Genomic DNA, 12,797 nt, shown 5'->3' on the forward strand with positions numbered 1-12,797 from the left:
CAGGTAAAAAATGCTGAGCAGGGTGGCCGAGTGGTTAAGGCGTTGGACTTAAGATCCAATGGACGTATGTCCGCGTGGGTTCGATCCCCACCCCAGCTAAACTCTTTTGTAAAATAATAATAATTAAAAAAAACAAACTACACAATATGGGTTAAATGTAGAAAAAACACACAAAAATTTCACTGACGTTCACTCAGTCTCCTAACAACCCCCCATCCACAGTCAGCTATAAAACGCCGCACCCCCGCTCTCCCCCCACTCAGTGTGTGAAAAGCATGTCTGTTGCCAAGACTACAGCTCGCGTCTTGAGCAGTTCGTACTATGACCCCAGCCAACCGGGGTCATACGGAGGTGTCTCCAGACTGCAGAGAGCCGTGCAGCAAGATACGGGGAAAAAAGTGGCTGCTGATGACATCAGAGACTGGCTGTCTATGCAAGACAGTTATACTTTACATAAACCGGTTAAAAAGAATTTCCCCAGGAACAGAGTGTTTGTTCCGAGAGCCATGTATCAGTGGCAGGCCGATTTATGCGACATGCAAGGGCTGGCCACGTACAACGACGGGTTAAAATACCTCCTTACGGTGATTGATGTTTTTTCTAAAAAAGCCTATGCTCGCGCGTTAAGAAACAAGACTGGGGCGGCTGTAACCCAGGCCTTTGATTCTATTTTAACCGAGGGGGGCGTCCCCCTCAAGCTACAGACGGATGCCGGTAAGGAGTTTTTAAATGGGACTTTTCAGAAACTTTTAAAAACTCATAAAATCACCCATTTCACTACGGCTAGTGAACTTAAAGCTTCCATCGTAGAGAGATTTAATCGAACGTTAAAAGAGAGGATGTACAGGTACTTTACGGCTAAAAACACCCGGCGATATGTGGACGTGTTGGACGATCTAATAAAGGGGTACAACCAGTCATTTCACAGCGCTATTAAAATGAAACCTGCCGAGGTCAGGCCCGATAATGCTCATCTAGTATTTGATAATCTATACGGTCCCCTGAAGAAAAAAAGCACACGGCCACGTTTTAAGTTTAACATAGGGGACACTGTGAGAGTCTCCAAGCACAGTCAGATATTTGACAAAAAGTACGAGCAGACATTTACGGACGAGTACTTTGTCATATGCGAACGTGTACCCAGATCCCCACCGGTATATAAATTGAGGGACGTGAGCGGTGAAATACTCGAGGGAACATTCTATGAAGCGGAGCTGCAGAAAGTCAAAATATCTCCGAGACGCGCGTTCAAGGTCGAGAAGGTTATAGGCTCAAAGACCGACAGAAAGGGGAAAAAGTGGATTTTAGTACATTGGCAGGGTTGGCCCTCGAGGTTCGATTCGTGGATACCGCGGTCGGACTTGATACAGGTTTAATTTTTTAAAAAAGAGAAAAAAAAGAAAAAAAAAGAAAATGGACGCCCGCCCCTCTTTTTACCTCACGCTACCGTCAAACTCTTGTCTCTCCATCTTCCCCGATAACCAGAGTTCGGATTACACCGTGATGCTCTCGCGACCTATAGAGCTACGGGGGCCTTACGAAGTAGCTCTGGCTGAAATCATGTATTGTTACACGTGGCGAAATGTTACACACCCGGATAATACTTTTGAATTGCGGGATACGGAGGCGGAGGCAAAGAGAGCGGCCGATCCTTTAGTGGACCTACCTTACCTTTTTCCTCGGAAAATTAAAGTGGGCTATTATGAATCTCTGAAACAGATTGTGACAGAAATCAACGCTACGTTAAAAAAATTAGGTACCGAAGTTTCCTTCTCATACAGCGAGATTACACGAAGGGTTAATATGACGGGAAACCATAAATACAAGATCCAATTTAAACCTACTCTGGCCTACATGCTGGGCTTTGAGCCGGGTCAGTGGTATAACCTAGGAGGAGGTAGCGGGTCGACCTCACCCTACCCGGGCGACATTCACGCGGGATTCTACAATATGTACGTCTACTGTAACATCGTGGAACCGCAGCACGTGGGGGAATTTGTAGTCCCGCTCCTCAGAACCGTTAAAATAGACGGTGCGTTCGGCGACGTAGTCACTTTGCCGTTCCACAAGCTGCAGTACGTACCGGTGAACAAGCAGAGCCTACAGAATTTGCATATTGAGATAAAGAACGATCAGAATACTCTGATTAATTTCTCCTACGGAAAAACGATCGTCAAGCTACACTTTCGCCCCGTTTAAAAAAAAAAAGAAAACAATGGCTTACCACAATCCACAGAGATTTATTACGTATTACACCAGTCAGGCGGGACATGGGCTCCCCGGTTTTGCAGGGAGCCCCGTGATGTACGGGCGTGGGTTGGGGTCCATGCTCAGTAGGGCTTTTAGATTCGTTTTACCCTTTCTTAAGCGTGGGGTCGATATAGCGAAACCTCATTTGAAATCGGCGGTCAAAGGAATAGGATCGGATCTAGTCAGCTCTGTAGTCAGCGGCCGTTTTACAAACACAGGTGACCCCAAGCAGGAAGGGTCGGGTCTGCTATTCCTCTCTCGGAGGAGGAGGAGGGGGAGTAGAACGAGAGCCCAAGCACCTCTAGCCCTGCTGCAAGGTCATAAAAAAAAAAAGAAAAATAAATCTGGCAGAGGCGTCAGGATTCCCAAGTCTCCATCCGCCAAGAGAAACAGGAAACCCCCCGGGGACATATTTTAAGAGAGAGAAAACGCAGCGTAAACAAGAATGGCTCTAGCTCACCGGCTCTCGGCTGAATGTACCAAATCTGAATTGGACCTGTTTGCGGCCCCTATGACGCAATTATCCATAGATCAGACCAATTATGTAGAAATCAACCCATTAAATTCCATTACCGATCAGGATGTTTTGGATTTCCTAATACCGGGGTCGGGCAATTTCTATGTGGACCTCAACTCTACACTGCTATATCTAAGGCTCAAGATCGTTAGGGCCGATGGAGCCCCCCTGCTTGACGCCGACCCCTGCGGTATTATACAGTACCCGCTAAACGGCATATTCTCCCAGCTGGATGTGAGTCTGAACGACGTCCTGATCAGTTCTTCGTCGGCCACGCACCCCTATAGGTCAGTCATAGAGACCCTGCTCAATTTTTCTACGGATACGCTAGAGAGTCAGTTTTCGGCAGGGCTCTGGTACAAAGACGTCGGGGGCGACTTGGATAGCGTGGACGTCTCAGCGCAGGGCCCCAACGTGGGGTTACAGAAGCGAGCCGCCTTCTGTAGAAACTCTCAGGAGTTTTCTCTGATGGGTCCTATACACGCCGATATTTTTTTCAGCGAACGAATGCTGTTAAACAACGTGGATATACGCTTAAAGTTTGTAAAGGCTAAAAGCGACTTTAGTCTCATGTGTAGAAATGACACCGATTACGAGCTGAAAATACTGAGGGCCAGCCTGTTTGTGAAAAAAGTGGAGGTCTCCCCGGCGGTGTCACTGGGTCACTCGGCCGCTCTCATGAAAGCAAACGCCCTGTACCCTATAAGCAGGGTAGTCGTTAAAAATTATACGCTGCCCGCACAATCGCGGGTTTGCCCGCAGGACAACCTCTTCCTGGGCAACTTACCGCGCTACATCGTTTTGGGGATCGTGGACCACGCCGCGTTCGTGGGCACGCGAAACAGAAACCCGTTCAGGTTTCAGCATTGTGACCTGGAATTTCTGAGCCTCTCAGTCAACGGGCGACACATACCCAGCAAACCGTTCCAGCCCGATTTTAGAGCGAGGCAGTCGGTCAGAGAGTTTTACAACCTTTTCCTGGCTACAAACAGGCATTTAAAGGATTCGCCCTTATGCATCAACCGCGAGGATTTTGAAAACGGATACTCGCTATTTGCTCTCAATCTCTCCCGAGACGACGAGCTGGACGGCGGTGCCCTGTCACCCGCCATCAGCGGCACGTGCCGTCTGGATTTAAGGTTCAGAGCCCCACTACCTCGAACCATGAGTCTCATCGTCTACGCCTGCTTCGACAGCGTGATTGAAATAAACGCCAAGAGACAGGTTCTGGTGGACTTTTAATCATCATCATCATCATGAACACTCACCAGCTGGAATGCGTTTTACGGCCCCTGCTGGGGGATGCTTTTGGAGGCGTGTGGCCTAGCGATTTATTACCCACCCGCATAGAGACCAGGCCCGCTTTTCTGGTCGCAAACACGCATGACCAGAATAGAGAGGGTGAACACTGGATCGGGATAATTTTGGAGCCCCAAGAGGGCAAAGCCTCCTTCTTTGATTCTTACGGTTATCCCCCCGATTCCCCTTACTACCCAAAGAGTTTTATGAGCTTCTTGGGGAGGCACGCTACCGAAATAAGGTATAATACGCGTCAAGTTCAACATGACTTTTCTTCCACGTGCGGGGCCCACGTCGCCTTTTTCCTCTACCGGCGCTTCATGGGACTTTCATTTCAAGAGACTATGATGTTGTACTCTGACGACTTGAGGAAAAACGACGCTCTAGTATCCGAGTTTATCAAGAAATATCACAAGTGTATTAGCCGTGTTAATGCCGATAAACTTTCAAAGCCGCAAAATGTATGTTCGTTAAAACTATTTAAAGATTGTTATGCTTGTTAGATTCATGTTGGGGAAAAAATAAAAACGTGACACCCTTTATTCAATAAATTTTACATTTTATTAACCGACGCGTTTTAATTCTTTTTCACACACGTATATAAAACACTTAATCGTTGTAATCTATCCACGGAGCATAAGGAGTACCCTTTAAAGGCCATAAACGATATTCTGGGGAGGAATCGCGCGGTGTGTGAGGGGTTCCCTCAAGCGGTGGTGGTGAGTCGTCAACAATACGTTTTCTACGTCTCCCGAGGTTCTGTTTCACAGGAGGGGAGGAGGGAGGCGGGGGATCCCTTCCGCCGTAATCTTTAAGATGACTTAGGGCTTTCCTGGCTTGGATGTTACCCACGCTCGTGAGGGGGATGTTTAATTCTGATATCACGTTTAAAAAGGGTTCCCAGCCTTTAGGATATCCGCCGGCGTGGGATTTAGGCTGCGATAAAGTTTTCATCAAATCTAAAATATGGGAACCTTTAATGGGTCTATCTCTGATGATGAGTTCACCCGACTGGGTCCAACGTACAGCCCCGTCGGAATCGAGCAGTTTATGCAAGATGTACCCCACGTTCTTTCTAGCCCTAGGCGCCACTTGCTGGATAACTTCCTGTACAGATTTGTCCCCAGTCGCGCCGCCGCCGTCAGGCTGTCTCCCCTCCTCCTCCTCCTCGTCCGTTTTTTCTTTCCGCTCTGTAAGGACAATTTCTCGCCCCTGATTTTCCTCTTTTCGGGCTAGATTCAGATACCTCTGTAGCAATTGGTTGTATCTCTTCACTTTTTCATCCAGATGCATAGCCGGCTGATTTATTAAACCCTGCATCTGGTGTTCGAGTTCACCCAGGGCCGATTCCCCGATGGTATGCGGGGTCGCCCTCTGGGTCAGCGTACGCAGTTGCTGGGGGCTGAGCATAAACATTTTCTTGACTTGGCTCATGTTGCTGGAAAAGGCTAGTTAGCCGTCTTACCGGCAAACAGGCTTGTAACGAATGGCAGAGCCACTGATAAGAGCGGTAATAAGAATCCTCCTTTTTGAAGAATTGCCACGCGTTTCCTAGCGACGCTGTTTTTCTTACATGCGAAAAGTTTAATCAATCTTTTCTGTTTCTTGAGTTTGGTAAATTGAGCTACGGTTAAAGGTATGCGACCTCTTATGAGATTGAGACAGATTTCGGAGAGAGCCAAAATTATGTCGTTAGATGGGTCAGCCGTAAGAATCTTTTTACGTTTCACCCCCCTCGTCCTCTGTAAAACTTTAAGGGTCGGCAGGTGTTTCCTGAGATGTTCGGACATAGCTTAGTAGTGATAAATCAATGGCTCGCCGGTAGAAAGACGATGGGTAACGACCCCGGTAATAATCCGGTCCTGAGTCGGAACTCTTCTGGGCACGTGGCTCTCAAATCGACCAATAAATAGCCGTGCGCGGGCCCTGTGGCCTCATGGTAGGCATCTAGAAAAAACTTTTTCTGCCAAGGAAACATTTGCTGAGCTAAAACTTTGATTTGCATTCTGTCTCGCACATTCTTAAACAGACAATAATAAGTCGTATTTAGGGCTATAGTCCTGCTGTACTTGCCCTGGTGAAATACGTTCTGCACCAGGTAGATGACCGAGATTTGACGGTGATGTCTGAACCTCGTGAAAGCTTCTGCCACGAGTTTGTTTTCGGACGCGCTGTCCATCAAATCATCGATGATTATCAAGGAGCCTGAGGGGAAGCGCTCCTCGTCCTCCCAGCTTTTGGGAAGCCCTTGTATAAATTCAATTTCGCTGATCCGATCGCGTAGTTCATCATAAAGCGGCTGATGGGAAGCGAAACACCACACAATTTTTTTAACGGGGCCCCCTATGAAACAGTGACTCTGATTTAAAAGCATTTCTTTAGTGAAATAGGTTTTCCCCGAAGAACTTGCCCCTGCGATTATAGCCGTAAACGGGAGTTCTAAACGGTGATCAAAGTCGACCTCTCTCACGCCGCTACCCATCATTTTGCAAAAAAAAAAAAAACACACTGACGAAACGGTAAATACTGCCCTAATCTTTTAAATCTTTCCGACGACACACACACACACACACACACACACACACACACACACACACACACACACACACACACACACACACACACACACGTGCAAACCACTGCTGGAGGGGTGTCAGCTTTCACAGACACAGAGTGCATGGGTAAGTTTTTAATAAAAACTCTTGTGATAAATGTACAAAACATTTCAGTACACAAGTTTGAAAATAAAAAACATCTTACTAGGAACATTTTAAAAACATCTTTGATTTTAAAAACATCTTTGGAAAAAACTTTTCATTTTTAAAAACATTTTACTATGAACATTTTAAAAACATCATACTATGATCATTTTAAAAACATCTTTGATTTTTAGAAAACATCTTTGTAAAAAACTTTTCATTTTTAAAAACATCTTACTAGGAACATTTCTCAGTTTAAAACATTTGTACATCTTACTTTGATTTTAAAAAACATCTTTGAAAAAAACTTTTCATTTTAAAACAAATGAACATCTTTGATTTTTAGAAAAAACTTTAAAAGCCCTTTTGCGATGCTGCTAGTTTTACATTTCAGTAACCGAAAGGCAGAGTTTCCCCGCTAGCCAGCAATCTGCGTTTGTCGTAGACGACCCTGACCTTTTTATCTAGAGGCCTATTAAACAGGCGAAAGCTTTTCATGTCGCGTTCGATTTTGTTGTACTGCGTTATTATAGCGGGGTTATTCCTACAACCTCCGATGTAGTTTTCAATCAATCCGATCATACTGTCAAAGTTTACCTTTTGACAGGTTTCGTAATTTAGAGTTATACCCTTACATTTCATTTGTGTTTTCCCGTTGTTGAGTCGGTAACAGTAACTTTTTGGTCCCAGCGCACCCCACGAAGCAATGTATTCGTCGGGGGCTAATTCGGACGTCAGCTCGCCCAGGTAATTGCCTAAGGTCGGGTCATATTCACCAGGCCTGCTTATGTACACGATGCTGTCGGTGTCGTGATACAGCACCCTCCGCCCCAATCTTTCCAGTTCTTTGTAAAGCGTCAACCGACCCCACGCGGTAGTTTGACACGCTATGAATATGTTAGTCTTTCCCGGCGGCACTTTGTAGGGAGACTTGAAACGCCAGCGGATGAGGGCGACCTCGTCGTTGACAAACGCGAAGCTGGAAATCTCGTACAGGTCCGAGCAGAAAAAATTAAAAAATTCCCCCGGGTCAGACACTATACATGTCTGGAGCATGTTGCTCCTCTGCGCCAGTTTACCCCACAGAGAGTTAAGCAGAAGTTTGGACACTTGCCGCTTCCCTTCATTAGACACTATCTGATCGGGCTCCAATTCGATCCCCTCACGCTCGAGATAGTTTTTTATGTACTCCCTGCGACCCACGTCATCGGTCGCGTCGTCGGGGTAGCCCGAAGCCTGCTGCTTCACTTTGAGAAAGGTTTTAATGTAATCTCTAAACAGGTCGCCGCTGGTCTGGGGAAAATGCCACACTTCGTGCACCTTCACGACCGAATAGCCCCTCTCTAAAGCCAGATTTACCTCCGCTGAGACCCAGACACCTGTTAGCTCCCGCTCTGCGTCGGAATGCCCGCAGGTCCCCTCCTGTCTGTTCTCGATCGCGCATGTCCTGCAGAGGGTAAACACTAGTTTCCCATTTGGCAGTCTGCTGGGTAGGACGGGGAAAAACAGCTCGCGCGGGGTGTTGACCGTGGCTTTGATCAGGCCAAAGTATTCATTCAGAGGCTTAAAATTCGAATGAATGATTTCCGGGTGCCCCACGGGGAATTCACATTTAGCCAGAGTGTACGGGTACAGCGACGTGAAATCCACGTAGCGGACGCGCTCTTGCCCCGTGACGTCGTAACGCAGGCGAATCGCCGACGTCCGACCCCCAAACAGCGCTTCTCGCGGCCTTAGGGGCTCAGGGGGCTCAAAGTCTGACAGGAAACGCTGTACCTGTGGGTCGTGAGTTTTAGCGTGAGCCCATTCGTGTTCCCAGATGGATTCCACGTTCATATTAAACTCTTGCCGCAACGACTCGAGTTTTTCCCTTGTTTTAACGTACAGGGCACCGAAGCTCTCGCGGGTCAGGGGGCAGATATCGTGTTCGTTGTTGCAGGTAGGACAGCCGTGAAACTGACAGCCTAGAAACTCGAAAGCCCATTTCTCCCCCTCAATCTCGGCGTATCCGTCTAGGTGAAAGCGCCCCACACTCACTTCACCCCCGCGCAGCGCGTGTCGAATTTCGATGCCGCGCGCGCGCCCGATGAATTCCAGCCACTGGATGGACACGCTCGAATAACTTTTGTATTGCCTCCTGTAATCCCATACATCCGGGATCGCGATCGTATCTCTGGGCAGGAAATTTGTCCTGTAAACTAGCAACGCGGCCGAAGCGATGGTGGCCGCGGAGAAGGGATCGCAACCCGTGAGCGTTTTAAACTCCCGCAGGAAGCGCAAGCAGCCCTCTCTCAGAATCTCCACATCGTTCTTACAGTAAGCGATCATCTCTTTGTGAAAATTAAAGGTCTGGTGCTTTACACTGTCGTACCATTGATAAAACTTGTCGCGTTCTTTGCCGGACATTTGATCGGGCCCAAATTGATCGGGAGGGGGGTAGGGCCCCAAGTAATTAAAGTTTTCCACGTCTGTGAAATGATGCGGAAAATAGCCTTTTCGCATCTGAGTCGAGCATCCCATCGCATCGGGGATTTTTCTCAACGGCATGCTTAGAAAGGAGTGACTGTCGATGTACCTTTGCTCAAACACGCTGTCCAGGATGAGGATGATTTTATTCCCCTGCGATACCACACGCGGTTCCACGCCTTCCTTCACCATCGCGTTCAGTATGATGTAATTATCGAATGCCTTACCGTAGTGACTAATGAAACAGACGCCTCTATAACAGGGCGCCCTGAAATGTCTGAGAAACTGTACCGCGCAGTTGGGCCCCTCGGCGGTCATTGTCTCGTTCTGATCGGAGATGGCGCACACGTAAACCGGGATATGGGTACCCGACCTCTGAGATGTTTCAAAGTCAAAAAACACATATTCGGGGGGCTTTTTACGCCCCTCACCCCTTTCGGCCCGTTCCCCTATGTTAGGCTTCTCGGGAGGATTTAGATAGCAGAGATGTGGGGTGGATATGTCTGACACGGCCGTGTGGAGTTTAGCGTCGCAGATATTACATTTTACTGCTTTACACGAGTGCGGTTTTGGGTTCTCGGGACTTTGGTAGTATCTGAGCCCGCAGGCTTTGCATTTTCTGAACTTGTCACAGGGGCTAGCGAGCTCCCCCCTAACTGGGCAGACCCTCGGCGTACGGTGGCGCTCAAAGCAGGTGTCATTTAAACATCTGAAATTACAGCGCTCACACAGTATCATTGGTGTGCTTTCACCTTCTTTGCAATTAGTCTGACAGACGTTGCAGAACTTTTCGCACCGATGACTGTGAGGCGAGTCGAACCCTTTGAAACAGCTCGTGCAAACATACCCCACCCCTAAGAACCCCTTTACGTTTTTAATGCCGTAAAAATGCTGATTGTGTAAAAAGAAATACACCAGCCGTCTACCGTCGGTAGGCGTGGGTGTCTGGTAAATTTGGAGATTGTTTGAATAAGGTTGTTGATAATACACCACTGCTTTGCAATCAATGATTTTCTCGAAATTGATAATGTCATTCAAAGCGACTGTGTGGTCGGGGCTGAATCCCGCTTTCTCCTGTAACTCCAGGCCGAGCTTTTCAGCCTCGGCGTCAGCCAAGTTTTCGTGCAGCAGATGCGCCAAGTTTATGGCGAAACACGCGTTGGTGTTGTTATTAATGATAAACATGTGTCTGGCTTTTTTAGAAATTATTTCTGAAGCTAACATGGTCTGTAGTTTACGTTTGTTCCCGCCGCCGCCGCGTGGGATATTTATTACGTCTACGATTACTTCTAGGTTGGAATCGTTTAAAATCTCTTGATTAGACTGTACCAGGCGATCCAGCAGCTGCTGTAAGTCTGTCAGCTCCCCCACCCCATACCGTACAATTTGCGACAGCTCGTCGTTTAAAAAGTCAGCGCGCAGGGTGACCTGTATATAGGCTCCCCATACGGCGTAAGGAATCGCCTCATTCACAATATTTTGAAACCCCTCGATTACATTTTCATAGTACTCGCGGAAATTGCCTTCGTTTCTAGGTCGCGGGATATTTAGAATCCGCCTAATCTGTACGTTATTGAATCTGCGGCGATGAAGGACCCCGTCAGGCTGGGGATCCACGTCACCGACGGCACCGCCACCTTCCTGTTGAACATTTTCAAATTGTCCCAGCCCAAATTCATTTTCAATCTCCTCAGCATCGAGAAGAAATTCCACGTCTGACAAGGCCTCCCACAATTCAGAATCCGCGGGGGACCATGCGACCTCGTCGGTGGGGGGTAGCCCCGCTTCTGCTTCAGAACCCCTTTCATTTAACATGCTTGTTAATGTCTCTAAGGATGGGAGAAAACAGGGGTCCTGGGCCAGTGTTTCAGCAGACGCCGCTGGTGGCGAGTCGTGTTGAGCAGAGTAATCCGCATCATTTTCATTATTAGCATTGTTGATAATGGCTATTTCATTTAATAAGGCTTCGGGTATAGCCGCTGGGGGTGTTGCTCCGTATGCGACCTCGTCGGTGGGGGGTAGCCCCGCTTCTGCTTCAGAACCCCTTTCATTTAACATGCTTGTTAATGTCTCTAAGGATGGGAGAAAACAGGGGTCCTGGGCCAGTGTTTCAGCAGACGCCGCTGGTGGCGAGTCGTGTTGAGCAGAGTAATCCGCATCATTTTCATTATTAGCATTGTTGATAATGGCTATTTCATTTAATAAGGCTTCGGGTATAGCCGCTGGGGGTGTTGCTCCGTCCATACCTGTTGATTCTCTCGCAGATTTTCTCTTGACCGGTCGGCGTAGTCTCTCTCTCTCGTACATAGAAAAAAAAGAGAGAATACCTATTATTAGAATGTTATTTTTTAATTGAATAGCATTTTTATAACAGGAATAAAAGAAATAATATACTTACCGGGTAAGGTCTCGATGAAACTTGTGGTTCTTTGGCTGGTACAAACTTTGGTAAGGCGTTGTGCCTCTAGGAGGAGGAAAAGGCCCCCCGCTCGACGTAATACAATTTAATTGTCTCTGTCACCCCATATCTGCACGGTCATGTATGACAAACAAAACTATAAACAGAATTTACTGGCGGGGAAATTGTCAGACTTGATGTATGACCAGGTGGTACGGCCTTGATGATGCTACTCGTGCCTGTGTAAGAAAATTATCTGTAATTTGGGACGTATGTGAAAACAAAACTTTAAACAGAATTTACTGGAGGGGAAAAGTGTCAGACTCGATGTATGCCCCGCGTGGCCGGGTAGGGGGGCGCCTCGATGGCCAGGTGGCACGGCCCTGCAGAATTTACTGGCGGACAAATTGACAGACTCGATGTATGTCTCGACTTATGACCTTTACAAATTGGCGCCATACGCCGATGTGATACAAACGCTTGCGTGAGGAAAAAACACACGGTCAAAACTAGCGCCGAGCGTTTTTATTGGACGATAGACCCTGCACCTCCTCCTCCTCTCATTCTTTGCTCCAACTTTACCATTTTATCCCACAGTCTCTCACAGTTTCTCTCAGACTCGCGCAGCAGCACGCCTCTCAGCTCTCCCGCATCGCTCTCTCCGAGGATTATCCAAAGCCGTGCGGACCTTTCCGCGCTACCGCACCAGTATGTGAATAAGTCCTTTGCTGATTCTCCGAAGCCCGGGGACCTTACCACGCTACCGCACACCGTACGCTCGCGCTCCATCAGGTAACCCAGCCACGCTCACTCCCGCCCGCGCCCCACAAAATAATAATAATAATAACTTATTCAAATAACACACGCTCATAAGCACTCTCATCAATATCATTTTTAAAATAATACACACTCATAAGCACTCTCCTCAATATCATTTTAAAATAATAAACATTTAAAATAAGCATTTAAAATAATAAATAATTAAATCCAAATACCATTGCAGCACTAACACAACCAACCCAGGCCCCCTAAGCCACAATCATTTAAAATAATAAATAAATAATTAAATACAAATACCATTGCAGCAGTTACACAACCAACCCCCCGGGGAAGAAGACAAAAAAAAATATTTAAATAAATAATTAAATCCATATGCTATTGCGTCAGT

At 47.2% G+C, this 12,797-nt stretch overlaps 1 protein-coding gene and 1 non-coding gene across 2 annotated transcripts; one reads left to right on the forward strand and one right to left on the reverse strand.

The window, feature by feature from the left end:
• The first annotated feature begins 16 nt into the window (after nucleotides 1-16).
• On the forward strand, nucleotides 17-99 carry trnal-uaa (transfer RNA leucine (anticodon UAA)). Its single transcript has one exon. It is a non-coding gene; the product is annotated as a tRNA-Leu (tRNA).
• Nucleotides 100-6,985: 6,886 nt separating this feature from the next.
• On the reverse strand, nucleotides 6,986-11,538 carry LOC125727168 (uncharacterized). Its single transcript, XM_049003882.1, has 2 exons — nucleotides 11,478-11,538; nucleotides 6,986-11,303 (listed from the first exon to the last, which is right to left on the reverse strand). Exons 1-2 carry the CDS (start codon nucleotides 11,536-11,538, stop codon nucleotides 7,156-7,158), a joined length of 4,209 nt encoding a protein of 1,402 aa, XP_048859839.1. The 3' UTR covers nucleotides 6,986-7,155.
• Nucleotides 11,539-12,797: the final 1,259 nt, after the last annotated feature.

This window comes from Brienomyrus brachyistius, unplaced genomic scaffold (genome assembly GCF_023856365.1).
Source record: "Brienomyrus brachyistius isolate T26 unplaced genomic scaffold, BBRACH_0.4 scaffold89, whole genome shotgun sequence".
NCBI lineage: Eukaryota > Metazoa > Chordata > Actinopteri > Osteoglossiformes > Mormyridae > Brienomyrus > Brienomyrus brachyistius.

Coding starts and splice junctions, on each gene's coding strand:
- LOC125727168 (XM_049003882.1), bottom strand. CDS start 11,538: ATGTACGAGAGAGAGAGACTACGCCGACCGGTCAAGAGAAAATCTGCG. Junction 11,304..11,477: donor ATCTGCGAGAGAATCAACAG/GTATGGACGGAG, acceptor TCCCATCCTTAG/AGACATTAACAAGCATGTTA.